This window comes from Pygocentrus nattereri, chromosome 10 (genome assembly GCF_015220715.1).
Source record: "Pygocentrus nattereri isolate fPygNat1 chromosome 10, fPygNat1.pri, whole genome shotgun sequence".
Lineage (NCBI taxonomy): Eukaryota > Metazoa > Chordata > Actinopteri > Characiformes > Serrasalmidae > Pygocentrus > Pygocentrus nattereri.
This window is the reverse complement of record NC_051220.1, coordinates 22,522,618-22,540,538: the sequence shown is the minus strand read 5'-3', so window position 1 is coordinate 22,540,538 and position 17,921 is coordinate 22,522,618. Positions and strand designations below refer to the sequence as shown.

Here is a 17,921-nt window from a genome sequence, read left to right as displayed (position 1 = left end):
GTTCTCTGCTCTACACTGGGAGGCCATGTAATACAGCTGCAAAATGGTCTTTGATCCTGCAATGTCATCTGTATCATTCATGTCTTTTATTGCTCATCTCTTGCTTGCAGGAGCTTGGGGAAAACTCAACAGGGCATTAGCAGAGTAAAAGGCTCAGCCTCTCCCACCCTAATTGTGCTTCTAAATGAGAAAATGTCTTCTCTCTGTCCTTTCCCCTTCTCCCGCAGTGAAAAACAAAATGAAATACAGGGCCAGCGCCTGCATTAAGATTCAGAAGACGATTCGCATGTGGTTATGCAAGAGAAGACACAAGCCCCGGTGGGTAGCTCTGCTCATCAGAAACACCAGTCTTCATTCGGTCAAACCAGTTGCTTTCCATTAACCAAACATCTTTTTGTTCAAAAGCTAGTTAAAAGATCCAAAAGGTTAAAGTGCAAAAATTGCTGGCAGGCAATGACAAGATCATTTATTAAAAGAGACCTTAATAAATGTTTACCTAATTCAGTTAAGTGTTAAGGTGTAAACAGTCATTCAGAGTGGTTTGATGTGAAATCCTCCATTCTAAAGAAACTTAGGTGATAGGTGGTGATAGGAACCAGAAGCTCTCTCCCAAGCATTAGGCAGCATTTAGAGGGATTACACCAAGTGGCAATAGAGGGCTGGCATCCAACACAGTTTGGTGATCTTCCTGCTCTTAACGCTACTAAACCTGGCAATTAACTGCTTAGTTAAATTTGGTGTGCTTGAGTAGGAAAACCCCCAAACTGTGCATGACTCTGGCCCTTTAGGACTGGAGTTCACTATGCCTGGATTGTATGTGTTGGATGTGTGGGTCCTACATAAAATATACCTTTTTATACCTTTACATAAAATGGTTATGAACGTGTTGCCAGATGCTTGAGACATTTATGATAGTTTTGAGAGAAATCTGTAAATAGCAGAGTGGTACTTGCAGGGCGTTGTAAGGCAAAAATATTTCTCAAAATGATTTGGGACTTGGCCTCTGTTTTACTCTTATCAACATTATATTTACATATAAGAATATGTATGAGGTTTCCTGGTCATTTTTGGGTAGCAAAACAAAATACCTACATTTGCACTGTAGACATTACAACCCCTAGTTCCTATCACCACTGCTGTAAATCTGGGTGTTTTCTAATTTTTCTGTTTATTTCCAAACTTTCAGAGGCTGTGTACATTTTAAGAAGCACTGTAACTCACTGTAACTCTTTGTGATGTAGCATTGACGGCCTGGTGAAGGTGCGGAACCTGAAGAAGAGAATGGAGAAGTTTAATGAGGCTGTACATGGCCTAAAAGAGGGCAAACAGGAGATGAGCAAGGAAATCCAGGACCTTGCTGCCTCCATCGATGCCCTTATGGCCAAGATTAAGGTGAGGGCGCTGCTAATTAAATGTTATGTTTTAGAATTAATGCATGCTTTGGAAAATACTAAAGCAGGCACTCGTAACATAGAGGAGCTCTTTTGATCTGCATGGGACAAGGTACATTGTTTTCTGACTTGTTGTATTTTACTTGCTTGGAAGCCCTGTATCAGGTTGCCATTAGTAATGCAGGAGACACGAGTCGTCCCACAGTCTAGTGAAGAAAAACTAAAGCTGCTGTTACATAAATTGTAGACTTAGCTGCCAGTTGGAATTTTCCTCTCTTCAGGTGTGCCTCAGAATTAAAGGCATTGTATCTTAACACAAAACAAGATTGACTGCTGGTATTGCATCCCAGGTCCTCCTGTCTTTCTGTAATTGGGTGTGTGGTGAATCAACCTAAAAATAAGACTACCTTTAGACTAGCAGAGTAATGGCCTTTTATTTATTTATATATATATATATATATATATATATATATATATATATATATATATATATATATATGTGTGTGTGTGTATATGAAACTTGTATGCAATGTATATACATATTAAATTTATAGTTTGCAATGGCACTTTTATTTGCTTAATTAACTGATCTGAGTTGCTTTTTGATTCCTCTTCATCTTCTCCCTTTCCTTTGGCATCATTTAAAGTTCCCTCTGTGCATGAAGCTTTCTTCCTTTATAAAAGAACAATAGAAGCCGTTTTTCTCCAAATGTTTTCTGTGGTGTATTAAAGTTTGCCAATTTATTATATAAACACCCCCACCCTTTTAGAGGCATTACACTCTTCTACATCCTCTCACTACCAGTGTAAACAATTCTCACTCTTTATGTTTATCTAGAATAACACATTCCACATCAGATTGTGCTGAATTACTTTTTATATGAATTTTTAAAGATATTTATATCTATTTAGTAATGGACAATTTTGACAAATTGGTGGAATTCCTCTTTAAGATCTCCTAGCGAGTCAGCAATAAAAATCCATGTGAACATTTTTTTCATCTTTGACATTGCTGATTAATCCTTGAAGCACTACTCATGTCGGCTCCACCAACCATACCTCAGATATGATCCTCAGAATTTTCCTGCAGCATCACTCCATTACAAACTTTCGCCCACTCTGTGCCCTTTGAGCCCTTCATCAGAGTAAGCTCAGAGCTGTCTACACCTTGTCTCTCTCTGTCTCTGTGGGGACACTGCCTTCATGTGTCAGGCCAAATGTGCACAGTTGACAGTGAGCTCCAGAGACTGCGCCCTCCTCACTGCCGTGCTGATAAATGAGTGGCACCAGAGCTTGTACCCTTTCCACCTGATCGCCTCCTTCCTCCGTCTAAATGAGCGGCATCCCCCCCCCATCCAGTGATCTGCTCGATGGCCTCTGAGCTCCCCTGCACTCCTCTGGCATTCTGCCAGATGGTACTGAGGTGATGCTCTGGTTTAATGAGGGACTGCAGGATATGAAAACAAGCGAGGTGTGTCTGTCCCGGCATCACCGCTCGTTTCCACTTGATGAGGGCTGCTGGCTAACTGCAGTGTAACTGCCATTTGATTTCACTCCAAAAAGTTACTCAAAGTGATGCTTCACTGTTCCTCTTCTAATGAGTTTTAGCGATGTAGAGATTGAGGGGTTTTTAACTGTTACACACAAACACCCAGTGAACTAAATGAAGTAGTTTCTTTCTCTCTTTCTTTCTCTTAATATTCATTTTTCCATTGTGTTCCTCTTTTGTTCTCTGTATTTTTAACTCTTGTAATGACCTTGCTTCTTTCTTTCTTACTTTTTCTATTTTCTTTCCTTCTAATTTTTTCTTTCTTTCTTTCTTGTCTTGTTTTTTGTTCTTTCTCAAACTTTTAATGACTTATTTTCTTTTTATTCCTTCCTGCCTTCCTTTCCTCTTTTGTCCTCTCAGGCCACTGTGATGAGTCGTAAGGAGATCGAGCAGGAGTACGAGGGCTTGGTGAAGAAATCGGAGCTGCTGCTCTCCTCCATGCAGAAGAAGAAGCAAGAGGAGGAGGAGATGGAGCGGCTGAAGCGCATCCAAGAAGAGATGGAGAAGGAGAGGAAGAGGCATGAGGAAGAAGAGCAGCTACGCAAACAAGAGGAAGAAGACCGTCGCATGTACGTGACACCTTAATGGGTTAATGGAGGGAGTTGGGGAAGTTTTTTATTTTTTTATTTTCCCCCTTCGTTCTGTCTCACTTGTATATTCTCCCATCACTCCTCCTGCATTCTCTCATCACTGAAACCATTTGTCATTGTTTCATGAATCTGAGTGTGAGCAAAAATGTTTTTCTTGCCAAAGACTACATGTTTTCTCAGTTGGTACTGGCATCATTTATCTTGTTGTCTTCTTTTTGGCCTCTTCCAGCCCACATTTTAAAATATAAATATTTTCACACACTATACATTTGGCCAAAGTTTTCAGTGAGCTACAGCCTTTATGTTATAGTTTGGATGGTCAGTGGGAAAGTTGAAAATTCAGCCAACAATTTCAGTACAACTGGAAAAATGCAGTACTGTGTTAGCACTTTCTTGGTTTCATTTTATTTGAATTATATGGTTCATCAAAATGTGTCATGATTTTTCTCTTCTCTCACCTTAGGAAAGCAGAGATGGAGCAGAAGAGGAAGCAAGAAGAAGAACAGAGGAAGAAGAGGGAAGAGGAAGAGCAAATCCTGCAGGTGTGTTTGTGTGTACATGTATGTATTGAACCATCGATTTCGTTCCTCTGTGGCCCCCTTTGCCAGATCACACTGCCAATTGCCCTCATACTGGTATGTTCAGAGGAGGGCATAGCTGCTGTCCACTTCAGTAATAATCGTATGCCATATTGAGCTGGCACAGCAGTGTAGGCACAGATTCATCAGTCCCTGCTCTTCTTGTGGATGTGAAAGTCCTTCTGTCTTCTGGCTCCCATGGCTTCTGGCTCAGGGTTTTGATAGATTGCCCTGCCAAGCTACTTCGTGTCTGAATTGTTGTGTGGCTTATACTTCCCCTTTCTTTCTAAGCCCATCTTTAACACTACATTTCAAACCAGCATTATGTCTAGTAGCATTGTGCCATTGCATAGTGGTGCGAAAGAGCAGAATTGTGCCTCTGTTATAACAAAACCTTGCATCTCCAACATAGCGATTTTTGAGAAAAAAAATTTGAATGTATGAATGTGGTGTCAAATGTAATAATAAAATGAAAAGCAAAAAATGGAGCTACATGGCTGAGATGTTCCACACCAGTGTTTTCCCAAACTGGTCCTCAGGGTCACAACACATAGGGTGAAGGAAAAATGTGGACCATCTAGGCAGGGCCCTTAAGACTGAGATTGAAACTGTTCAGTACTTAAGGGCGTGACCGAGAGTATGTTAATAAGAATGTATATATGTTGGTCAACTCATTCAACCTTGATACGACATAAAAATTGCCTCTCTCCCTTGAACTAACTACTAATTAACTAATATGCAAGTTATGAAATAATTAGAAGATAACTGAAGTGTTTAGGGGGTTAAAGCTGCTAAAGCTACACCACCATGTCTTGCTGAGCAAATTCACTAAAGCAGGCAGTGGTTTGAAAGTGTGGGCAATGACTTTGCTTTGTGCCATGGCGTTACTGCCAGGGGGGCTGCTGGCTGTCTTTCTCTTCTGCAAAAATGTTTTACAATATAGACATTTAACCAAATACTGCTACAAGATATTACAAATATTATTTTGTTAATTACTTGCAAAACTAAAACATCATATTTATAGCAAGCTCATTGATTGTTCTGCCAAAAAGCTAGAGTTATGTTGATATTTTCATTGCAAGTCACTGTAAAATGTTGATTCAACCATAAATTCAACTATCATGGATAAATGGATAAAATTAGGGTCTTTCTAGTAAAGCCGTATCTCATTCTGGGAAAACCAAGCATAAACCTGAAACTGAAAGTACAGCAATGAGTATTTAGCACTAGGGTTTATGTGCATGGAAACTAAAAACACGCACAAACTACTTGGTTTAGTCACTTATTTAGTCACAACACTATTACATTATTAAAAACATTAGAAATGTGTGTCAAATCCAGCAGATGGTTACTGCAAAACAACAACTACTCATTAGTAAGAAAAAAATAATCAGATCAATTAGTTCTTGTTGTCGGCCGTAGAAGATTTTGTGGCCATTTGTGTTGGTCATGAGTTACAAATGGGTGAGAACCCCTGGTCTAAAGTTTAAATTTCTAAAATGATCTGTAAATTTTAAATTCTATTTGCAATTTTCCCAGAATCTGGGGATCGGTGATGTAAAAAGTCTCGAACAAGCCCACTGCTTCCCTTTTGCAGCTTCCCCAGCAGATTGATTAATAATGGCGTCATTTTTATAAATAGATGCTATATCCTTCCCTTCAGGAAGGGTGACTACCTCCCCTTTCCTTCCCTTCATGTTAGTGACTTTTTCAAGCTCCTTAAGATTCTGTCTGATGCTGTTCCATTACTCTTTTGAGCTTGCTCCCATATTAGCATGCGCTAATACATTCTGAAACCTTTGACACCAGACTTTGGCTAGTTTCTGGTCCGTCTAGACGTGGAATCACAGGCTAGGTGTATTAGCTCTGCTATAACCTCAGTAATATGTCTAATCGGACCTTAGCACACAGCATGGCTTAAGGTCCTGGCAGCGGGGGGCAGCACTGGTTCTGCTGCAGATGGGCTCTGGAGAGTCTGGAGCAGGGCCTCCCTAATCTCCCTCTCCTCAGGCGCTCCAGGCTTTGTGGAGAGATTCAGGGAAAGCCTAAGGCAGCTTTAAGGAGGAGCATTGCTCCACTGCACAGTGAGCAGCATTGTGGCAGTGTCATAACAAAACATTGCATCTCTGAAATGGTAACTTTATAGGATAAGGGAAAAAAACTTTCTTAACTTTGTGTGTAATGAGATGTTATTAGAAGTCATTTTGGACCATTTTAGTGGTCATAAAATGTCCAGACAATGTAGAAGGTTTCTGAGATTTTTAAATGGTGCGAAAAATGGAGAAAAAAAAACTGTTTTAGTAGTGATATTTGGCTGTTTTGGCAGCACATTCACAAACTGTGATTGAGCTGCTGACCAGTTTAGCCATTTTGCTAGCAAGAAGTGCTTTTTACTAGGCCTCTCACAATTTTTACGTAATCGTCTAATCACAATTTAAGTCAATTGTGATTAGTTTACACAGTTGCACATATGAAGCTTTCACATTCATATGTGTACAGTGTAACCAACTAACCAATTTAGTGCATTTTCGTCTGGTGAGTTGAGGCAAATAAATGTAAAGAAAGAAAGCAGAAAATGCACTTATTGAGACCTGTCATGGGTCTTATGGATACAGCAAACGTTTTTTACATCTGACTTTTAACATCTTTTAAGAGCACAGTAACAGTGTTTGATTATTTGAGCTCAGGCTTTGTCTGTCATCATTTGGGAGCTGCTTAGTCTTACAAGCCAGACTTCTGCCCTTCATCAGAGTCTGATGCTCTCTGTCACTAAATTCTTAAAAGAAAACTATTATATCCCTTTTAAAGATGAAATGCCATGAAATTTATGTGCATATTTTTCAGTCTAGCTACTGTGTTTTGTTCTGTGAAACTCATCATGGCCTGCAGAGCAGGCAATTGTTTGGCAAAACTGTGGACATACTGAAACTGGGGCATGGCAGTTTGGACACATGGGTTTGTGGAAAGCCAAACAGAATACATCTGAGAAAATCCTGAAAGTTTTGGCCAGCATAGCTTTTTATACCTATCAGACAGTCCGCACCTCTGTTGGTGGAGTGTCAGAAGCTGAGATTAGGAGCTATAAGATGAGAAGCTAATCAGCCAGTTTGGCTAGTTTAGGTATAGACTTTAAAAAAGACATTCAGGCTTTTTGAATGTAGTATGTACATACTCTTAGTTTCAAAAACTACTGTTCATACAGTCCATACAGTCTATACTGAACAAAATTATAAACACCACACTTTAATTTTGTCAAATTGCTGCAAAGTAGGAGCAAAACCAAAATATTTCACTACTGCTACTTTACTGATATGTTGATGTGTTACTGATACTCTGTTAAAGTTTATTAATTGTCTGCAAATGTTACTGAATGTTTTAGCCTGGACATCTTTTTGGATGAAGCACAATACAATGCGAATCAAAACAGAGGTCATTTACATAGATCAATAAAGTAAAAAAAAACAGACTGTTTTGTTCTAAGGGAGACAGTGGGGTTGTAAAATGGCCATGTAAAAATGAATTCTGACTTCATTCAAACTTTATAGGTGGTGGAGCACAAGGGGAAAAAATTATCCTAGAAAAACAAAAGTAATCACATTGTTAATTGCAGTTATTATGGCAATTAATCATCACCTTAAATTTTATTATTGTGACAGGCCTGTTTGTGAGGCTTTAGAATACAGTCATTAGGAGATGTCATTGAAAGTGTAACCTTCAACTATCTGTTGGTGTTGTGGTGCAGGCGGAGCTTGATATTCAGCTGGCTCTGGAGCGGGAGGAGGAGGCTCAGAGGCAGGCTATGTTGGAGCAGGAGAGAAGAGATAGAGAACTGGCTCTGAGGATCGCTCAGAGTGAGGCCGAACTCATTCAGGACGAGGCCCAGATGGACCCCAGCCTGCGCAGGTACACACACGCACACACACGCACACACACACACACACACACACACACACACACACACACACACACACACACACACACACACACCCACACACAAAAACAGTGATGTGTTCCTCTGGCTGCTGCAGGTAGCATCAGACAATAAAAAACATGCTCCCACTCCAATCTGCTCAGGTGCACCCTTCAACAAAAAGTATACCTATCACAGATGCTCTGTGATTTCCATATGAAAAGAGCCTGCAGCCCTGCTGCTATTGTGAAGCAACAAAAACAGCTCAACTGCAGCCAAGCAAACGGCTTTGTATTATGAAACTGGCTCTGAGATTAAAACAAATATTTTTCCCACCCTGGGAGAGCCTAACGCTGGCTCAGTGGCCACATGGACCTGCTGTAGATTCATTCACTGTTAAGAGTTACAAGAAACTGAACAAAAGCTGCACTGAGGACTCCCTCTTCATTCTTCTGTTAAGAGAATGACAAAAGCCATGTTCAATTCTGACTCATTCAGGCCACAAGCAAGCAGAGACAAGACTATGGTGTCATGAAACCTTTTTTTTCTGCTCTCCCCTGTTTCAGCTATGGTACTGCAGGTGTGACACATTCCACAGAGTCAGAGAAGTAAGATATAGAACAAACCCATGTCCCTGATCCCCACACTCACTTTAACAAAGCCTACTCACAGGTCCTCTACTCTTAATCTTTCACCAACCTAGATAGAAGTTTACACTACTAATGCAAAGCTATCAGAAGCAATGAGCTGATTCTTAGTTTGATTTGAACCCCAATACTTCCTTTATTCATGGATCAGTCTATTGTCTTCATCTGAGTTTTTGCAGTGTTTTAGGGGTTAGATAGCTTGTTTTGTTTTTGTCACAAATTAAGGTTTTATAGCCAGAACAATCGTGACATTTAGAGGCAGTTTTTGTTTTGACTAATTGATCAGTTAAATCAACTTTGTTTGCAACCTCATTAGTTTATACAGATTTAGATGTTGCCTGGGAGCTGAACTACAAAACTGGACTCTTGAGTTAATGAGCTATACTTGGCTACTGTAAACTGAAGCATGAAGTTCACTAACCCTTGAATCCAGCTTTGCAGTGCACTGTTGTTCCCATATGCTGAACTGCATTTCTCCAGCAAGTTCTGATTTATGTGAATTGAAATCTGATGAGTCTTCAGCATTTTCTGATATGTGAGCTGCCTTTACAAAAGTTTAACTTTATACAAGCAGCTCATCATGAATCCACCTAATTAGATGTGTTTATGTTTGTGTTTGTTCCTTGCTGACACCTGTCCGAGTGGGTTAATCAGCAGGACTGCATGGTTTGATGACTCCTAGTGTGGGGATGGCGTTAAGCAGCTTTGCTCCTCGCAGCTGTCAAGAGTCACCAGAGTGCCACCTCACAAGTCACTGTCACTGTGTTCAGCCATGCTTGAGCTTCTCTGACACACATACACACACAGTGATACTGTGACTAACACCTAGGACAAGATTTTACCTATGTTGTTTTTGAATGATGTTTGCTTGTAAAAAAAAAAAAAAAAAAAAAAAATAGGCAACATGTCTGTCATTTGTAATTTTATATATTACTTTCATGTTTTGGGATTATTATGTCTTCCATAGGGAAATCATGAAGATGTTTGATCCTGTTTATAGTAGGTTGGTTAAATATCCTCAATCTGTTTTTGGAGTCACTTAGAAATAATTTCAATCAAAGCACTTGTTTCCTATGAAGAATTAGAATATTTATGTGATTATTACCCAATTATTGTTAATGATTCAATCAAAATTGCAGCAAGTGTCTTACATGTGAACTGTAATCACTGGTGAACTGTAATCAATCTGACAGAAATAATTCATAACACATCTCATAAGCTTTTCTCACATGTTGCTCCTAATTACACATATTGCTTACAGTGTTTCCAGTATCCAAATTATTCCTCAAGATTGACTTTTGTTATTGCTCTACCAGCATGACACAAGTGCAGATAATGCGATGTACAGTCAGTACACACAGGTTAGTCTATTTGGCCAAACTCGTAAGTCAAGGATGTTTGTCACATTTCAAATAAAAATCAGATCCTTTATTACCTCCTGCTATCTAGTCGTGCATCTGAAGTACTCCACTTTGTTGTCGAGGCAGTGGGCATAATGTCTGGTCTTTTGGGGGTTCGTCTTAGCCTAACATAGACACCAGAGCACTGTTTCCTCTCACACCGTCTAAAAGCCGCTGCCTGACTTGGTGGCCACTGATGAAGGACTACAGGATGGATAACACAAACTGCAGCCACAGATGAGCTACCGTCTCTGACTTTACATCTGCAAGGAGGACCAACAAAGTATGTGTGTCTGATAGAGTTGACACTGTGTTTGAAAAGGCCAGCAGCACTGCTGTATGTGATCCACTCAGACCAGCATGTCACAGAAACACGTCAGTGTGTCACTGCAGCACTGAGAATGATTCACAACCAAGTTGTTACCTGATATGTGGGGGTTCTGACCATTGTAGCAGATGGCTAAGTATGCAGAGAAATAGATGTACTAGTGTATCTATATGGTATGTTGACCTAATAAAATGGGCAAAGAATGTAGATACAGAGTAGTTAAAGAAGTGGTTGATCAAGGTATGTACCATAATATAAGAAATACTTTCTTGTTGGAATTTTGGTAAAATGGGACAAAATGGAAAGATATTGGTAAAATAGGGAAAAAATATACTTTGGGAGGGGATGCTGTGTGTTGTGTGGGTGGTTACTGTCCTTGTCACTTGGGGCAAAACCAAACCCTAGGGAGGTCCAGCATTTTCACAGGGCGGGATTAATGTGCATGGGGAAACCACAGCAGCTGTGAAACAAAAAAACAGGCGGCATGACTTCATTCTCTGCTCAGGAACCATTACTCCACTATATATTTACATAGAACATAGTTGTTTGTTTAAGTATGAATGTTTAAACAGTCATATTTAGAACCTTTAAAAGCATAGCTGCAGGAGCTTGCAGATATTCCTTACCAGAAACATCATAAGAAGATCAGCACTTACTGCCTTGTGACTAAACCATAAGCATTCACCACCTGACCAGTTGTCCTCTTTGACTTTTCCTGATCCCTGTGGCTGGACTCAATTACCTTCTTTGCAGTATAGTTGCATGCAACCGTACCGTTGACACGGCATACAGGCTTTCTAATGGCCAGGTTTAGTGAATCCAATAGGATTATGGCCGGAGAGCTTGGGGTCGGTTGGGGGTTGAGTGTACACTGGTCAGTGTGACTGAGTTCAGTAGAATCTAGATAAAGCGAGAGTGCCTCGAGTTAAGAAGAGGGATATCATGAGTTTGATTGACTTAGTTGTTAGAGCTGCTAGAACCTAGGAGTACTAGGAGTGCCACAATCCTTGGCCTACAGCACAATCACAGCCATGTACAGCTGCATCCCTGTTACCTTCACCCTCCCTTCTGCCCATTTCACTCACCTCCTGTTAGAACTCTTGCTTCTAGAGCTAGCTTCTCACTGCCTTGCCCTTCCCAAGGCATGCCCTGATTTTCTCAGCACCGTGCTGATTTGGACCGCTGTCAAGTAAGACAGTATGCCATCATGCCTTTGTCATTAGTATCAAAGTGATTGCTGTTCACCCTGAGCCTAATGAGTTGCTCCAATTAGCTTTGCTGATTCTGTTTTCCAGGTAAAAGCAGCTCCTGCATGTCGCTTTCATACTGATTACTTAAATCAAAGTGAGACAGTACCTTTAAAACAAGGCAAAGAAACCTGTTCTAATGGCGCAATGTGCCTGTTTTCACTGCGTAATTAGGCTTGCTTGTGCACTGACAGGGGTCCGCAGGTGCAAGCCAGTAAGGCGGCCGCTGGGATGAAGAAGTACGATCTGAGCAAGTGGAAATATGCTGAGCTGCGAGATGCCATCAACACCTCCTGTGGTAAGAGCAGGGCCTACCTCTGACCACTCCTCTCACACCTTGCCGACTGTAGAGAGTTTCTTTGAATAATATATGTCACATTTTAAAGAGGTCTGCTTTTCTGCCAACCAGCAAAACTGGAGTTCTTTTGGAAGTGTATGACTTTGGGATGCTGCATGCAACATTTATTAATTTGGTCATAGTTTGTAATTGTTTTAAGCTAAATAATATCTTCTGTAGATATCGAGCTACTGGCAGCATGCAGAGAGGAGTTTCATCGTCGTCTGAAGGTCTACCATGCCTGGAAGTCAAAGAACAAGAAACGCAACACTGAGGCTGAGCAGAGAGCTCCCAAATCAGTCACTGACTATGGTAAGATAGCACCCCACACATGTGACTGGGCATAGATCATAAAGTCTTTGTCTCTTGGGGCAAAACAAAACGTAGGGAGGGCCAGCGTTTTCACAGGGCGGGATTATATGCGACGGGACCACAGAAGCTCGGCTCACAGCACAAACTGAGGTGGTGTGACTTCATTCTTTGCTCAGGACACCGTTACTCTACTATATCTTGACATAGAAAATAGCTGTCATCTGAAGGTCTACCATGCCTGGAAGTCAAAGAGCAAGAAATGCAGCGCAGAGGCTGAGCAGAGAGCTCCCAAATGAGTCACTGACTATGGTGATATAGTACCTCACACGAGACATGTGCATAGATCATACACAATAGATGCAACATATTCATCATTCATCTCCGTGTTCTGCTTATACCCTAAGAGACATGGCTTTATAAAAAAGACCTGATGCTAATCAGGACTCTCCCTCATTATGAGAATTCATGATTGTGATGATTCGATAAGAATTCCCCCAAGAATGCATCACCTTACAGTTTAAATACTTGTCATCACACTGCAGTTCCTTACTTAAGAATAATTTTGTTACTTGCATTTCTCATATCTCTCAAAGAGAACATTAATTAAACATGATCTATTTAAATCATACATTTTCTCTATATATATTTTCTACACATGTTCTTGTATGTAGCAAAAAATCTTACACTTACAAGAAACTGTTGGATTAAGATCCCTGTGCTGAATTAAAATGAGCTTCAAACAAAGACCTTACTTGATTTTCAGCCCAGACTCTGCTTTATTTTATTCTTAAAAATTTTATTCCTCTGAGGAAAGTGTTTGAACCATTTCTAATGGATATTTTCTGTGGTTTCAAACAGTTTGTCATTTTTAATTTTAATCAATAAATAAATAACTGGTTGTGTCTTTTTCAAAGGCTGGGACAGTGACAGGCCATTTAAACCGTTTAAAACTAAAAGGACAATTGAATTTTCCTTTGTAAAACAGTGATTCAGGTTAAATTAGGTTCTCCAAAGCTGGGATATTAACTTGATGGTGCTAAAACACAGAAAACCAAGGCAAAGCGAGAGAGGGCAGACCTTTAACTGGAGTAGAGGATGTTGTGAAATTTGAGAAAAGTAACTTTTTGAATAACTGCCCAACACAGCCCTTTACAGTAACATTATTAATGTGTTCTGTGAATATTAAAATTAGCTTCAGTGAGAGTTCCTCATGGTTAGCAAAAGGTAATACTGCATGCTGATGATGGAGCGCAGCTCATCAGAGCAGCTTGTTCTCTTATTATCTCCTGTTTTGATGAGACGTCCAGCATCCAGTCACAGCCAGCCCCTGATTGTTGTTACTTAAGTGGTGTGCTTTTGCACAAAGCTAGAGGCACTTCTCATGGCAAACACAGGTGTTTGTGGGGAAGGACATGCCTCCTTATTTATTTTCTCACTTTTTTGCCTGGAAAAAAAATCCAAAACTTTATTTAAGGTGTTCATGTGTGCAGAGCAAACAGCTGCATTAGAGCCATGCGTCTTTTGCTGCTTTTGTCAAGGTGCACATCCTCATATTCTCTTTGACTCTGGAGAGAATTCTTAAGATGTGCCTCACTTCAAACACAGGATGTGTTTTCCATCAGATGGCATGTCTCTAATGTTATGACTCTCAGTGAAAGGATCAGGTGTTGGTTTGCCTCAGCCATAACAGAACAGAAAATAACTTTTTTCCTGCACCCTCCTGAGAATAAGCTTTCAGAAAGGGTTCATTTTAATCTGTGTTTTTTTTATTTTTATTTCCACCTCTGATCAGTATGCATTGTATCCTTTTATACAAATAACATTTGTTAAATTGGATATCAGGACCAATGCCGTATTTCATGTATAGTATGCTAATTTGTTGACTCCAGCCCAGCAGAACCCAGCTCCCCCTGTGCCTGCCCGGCAGCAAGAGATTACTATGAATCGGCAGCAGCGCTACTTCCGCATCCCTTTCATCCGGCCTGCAGACCAATATAAAGACCCCCAGAACAAGAAGAAGGGCTGGTGGTATGCCCATTTTGATGGGCCCTGGATTGCCAGGCAGATGGAACTGCACCCCGACAAGCAGCCTATCCTACTGGTAGCAGGTACCTGAACATATCATTACTTCACTCTTAAGTTCATCATCCACTCCTCTTTCTGCTATCAGATAAGCATAACATATACAACATCTAGAGTAACATGCATTTAGGGCATGTTTCAGCATAAGCCTTTAACAAGGACAGTCTCTGACCTTTTTAACTTTTTGTCCAGCTGTAATGAAAGTAGTTGTCACATTAGGAATGTAATTTAACAAACTATATTTTACATTATAGTATATGTGTATGTACTATATTTTGCTTTATGTTGTTATTCTCAATAAAATATTCTGATAGTTATACAATATCATGGCGGTTTGTAATCTTGTGGGGCCAGGAGAATACACATCTGGGGACAACGTGAATTTTTTGGTGCTGGAAATCTGCCCCTAAAAAGTGTATGCTCCCTCTAAAGACCCACCCACCAAATTCCTCCAAGTGATGTTTTGATGTCACATTAGCTATTGTTGTCTAATGGAACTGTTTTTGCCTTGCAGAGGCAGAGGTTAATTTTACTGCACGTAATGTGATTTTGACAAATTTGACACACATCTACATGCTTAATGCAGGACCTTTTCAGCCATGCTAACTTGCCTTACATCAGAGATGATTCTTGAAGTGAGAGCTGGCAAGAAGTTTGTAAAAATATTTCCTGGAACGTGGTTCCATTACACAGACTTAAGTCTCATTCACACCAGTAGGAAATGCTACCCATTTCACTATATACACTCACCGGCCACTTTATTACCTTGCTAGTAAAAGGTTGGACGCCCTTTTGCCTTCAGAACTGACTTAATTCTTTGTGGCATACTTTCAACAAGGTGTTGGAAACATTCCTTGTTTGTAACAAGTGGTTATTTGAGTTACTGTTGCCTTTCTATTGCCTCAAACTAGTCTGCCCATTCTCCTCTTACCTCTTACATCAACAAGGCATTTTCGTACACACAACTGCCGCTCACTGGATATTTTCTCTTTTTCTGACCATTCTCTGTAAACCCTAGAGATGGTTACGTGCGAAAATCCCAGTAGATCAGCAGTTTCTGAAATACTCAGACCAGCCCGTCTGGCAGCAACAACCACGCCATGTTCAAAGTCACTTAAATCACCTTTCTTCCCCATTCTGATGCTCGGTTTGCACTTCAGCAAGTTGTCTTGACCACCTCTCCATGCCTAAATGCATTGAGTTGCAGTTGTGTGACATGCAACTGAACCTAATAAAATGGCCAGTGAGTGTATAAAAAATATATTTATTATATCGTTTTTCTTCCCCCTGCGACCCTGAGGGAGCAACGGCTTAGAAAATGTGTGTGTGTGTGTGTGTGTGTGTGTGTGTGTATGTGTGGGTTTTTTCTTCCCTTCAAGATTACATTAGACTTGTGGACATTATTGTGATTATGTCCTTGTGACTATTTTGAGCCTAAACTCACATTTCCAGATGAGCTGATTTTAAGAAAAAAAAGTTTTGTTTTTGGGTTTGTTCAACTAGCTTCCGGCAATTTCTGGAGAGTCTGCTGCTGTTGCCCTGGGAGACGATGATGCAAGACTTACACAGACAAGAGCTGTATCACTTTTTGCTATGTCTTGGTTTACCATATATGCGATCTTTGGCTACAGCTTACAGTGGGCTTGTTCTTTATCAGGCAACGCTGGCAAGCGCACCATTACTCCTTACTCCGAACTCTGCTTTCATGAGGCATTTGGTTTAGAAATTTCATGTTCACTTTGTTCCCACCCTACCCGTATTTATTCCAAAATTTCTCTTGTCCCCAGATTTTTTCATTATGAGATCACATCTGGCCCCTAGGTGGTTTGTAGATCAGTTTGTGTTTGAAGTGCTGAGTTGCTAATGGCCCAGTGTGTGGATAAATGATTGGAGAAAATTTTTTTAAGGATTATAGAATTCTGCATCTGATAAATGTGATCTACAAAAAGAAATGATTTGATTTATTAATTCAGTGTTTGCAGGTGTTTGATATTCATTACAAACATGCTATGCTATGTGCTCAGGTAAGGATGATATGGAGATGTGTGAGCTGAGTCTGGAAGAGACGGGGTTGACGAGGAAGCGAGGAGCAGAGATTTTGCCACGGCAGTTTGAGGAGATTTGGGAGCGCTGTGGTGGAATTCAGTACCTGAGGAATGCCATCGAGAGCAAACAGGCCCGGCCTACTTACGCCACTGCCATGCTCCAGAATCTTCTCAAGTGAAGAGCACCCTCAACTCTATGGCACCCGTCTTTACTGTCTATAGACAGGTAGATAATGCAGTAGTGCCCCATAGGTTAAACATGAATGAGGGACCTCTCTGGCACAGTGGATATCTAGGACATGCTCATATTTCAATAAGGGATTATGATCTACTGTAGATTTTTTCATTTTCTTTTTTTTGTTTTGTTTTTGAGTGATTTCTGTCACTTATTTGTTTTGGTTGTTATTCATTTTGCTGTGGTAATTTGCATTTTTTCAATTTGCATTTTCACAAAAATAAGAGCTTTGTCCAAGCTCTCAGATGTAATGCCTTAATACTTTTTCTGTCATTTCAAGGGTCATTCAGTAGGTCACTCACTTTGAGGCTGTTGATTTACTTCAGATATTTGTCATTACTCTTTCTTTCCCATTGTTCTAAAAGACTTGAGGGCAATTCAGTTTTGCTCAGTGCTCTGCCTTTGGAGTAAGGGAAAAATATTGTGCTGATATATTGTTGTGAAAATGCCCTAAAAGAAGTCATGCTGATGATTAATTATCTGAAGATAAGCAGTTTACTTCTCTTCAACTTCACTTTTGCGGACCCATTATTGTTCTTGGATTGGTGTGATGATTTTGTCATGCCGTCTCTTGGGATTTGAGAAAACTACAGGTTATTTATCTATATAGTTATCCTTGTCTTACAGTGCATTTATTATATCAGCATTTTTCCCCCACTCCAAAAAGCATACTGTAAGGCATATTTGTAGGTGATGTGGATGCCTGTGCAGTCAGTCTGTAAAATCTGTTATAGGTAGACTTTAGGTATCTTGCCTCATTTGTGTATTTGTTGATGCACAAATCAATGAACACTTTAGTTTGTGCCAGTAGTTTTTCCTAACAAATTTGTTACACAGCAATAGAAAGACATCTTTTTTACATTTAAAATCACAAAGGTCCTTAATGTAATGTCACTTGAAGTACCCACTTAAAAAGCAAGACTTATGAAGCAGAGAGGCCCGCATTGCCATCCCAATTTTTAAATACCCAATCTTGATGTCTTATTGCACACACAGAGAATCTAACTTACTTTAAATATTCCGGTGTTTTTTGGGTTTTAATTAAATGCATTCCGTCCAAAAAAAAAAAACATGTATTGTGCATTCATATTTGACAGATGCTGGTTGGTGACAATGCAATGATTCTAAATCCCCGACTTACTAGGTACAGATTATACAATAAATCCTTAGAGAGCTACAACACAAACGCACCTTTGCTGTGAAAGCTTTGTTTCCTTTCTTTTTTATTTTGTTCTGTTCATTGTAAAAGCAAATAAAAAAAATCAATCCT

General features: G+C 40.0%; 1 protein-coding gene across 4 annotated transcripts in view; it reads left to right on the top strand.

The window, feature by feature from the left end:
• Window positions 1-17,771, top strand: part of myo6b (myosin VIb) — a 53,717-nt gene extending 35,946 nt beyond the window's left edge. The window contains exons 24-33 of one of the 4 annotated variants that reach the window (XM_037542082.1): window positions 228-318; window positions 1,242-1,392; window positions 3,301-3,509; window positions 3,994-4,072; window positions 7,851-8,011; window positions 9,633-9,668; window positions 11,835-11,938; window positions 12,158-12,289; window positions 14,179-14,397; window positions 16,396-17,771. In XM_037542082.1, the coding sequence (XP_037397979.1) occupies window positions 228-318; window positions 1,242-1,392; window positions 3,301-3,509; window positions 3,994-4,072; window positions 7,851-8,011; window positions 9,633-9,668; window positions 11,835-11,938; window positions 12,158-12,289; window positions 14,179-14,397; window positions 16,396-16,595 (1,382 nt within the window). In that variant the 3' untranslated portion in view covers window positions 16,596-17,771. Of the gene's footprint in view, window positions 1-227; window positions 319-1,241; window positions 1,393-3,300; window positions 3,510-3,993; window positions 4,073-7,850; window positions 8,012-8,584; window positions 8,627-9,632; window positions 9,669-11,834; window positions 11,939-12,157; window positions 12,290-14,178; window positions 14,398-16,395 lie in introns of those variants that run through there. The other 3 variants (XM_017694456.2, XM_017694457.2, XR_005130825.1) reach the window with 3 other exon arrangements.
• The last annotated feature ends 150 nt before the right edge of the window (window positions 17,772-17,921 follow it).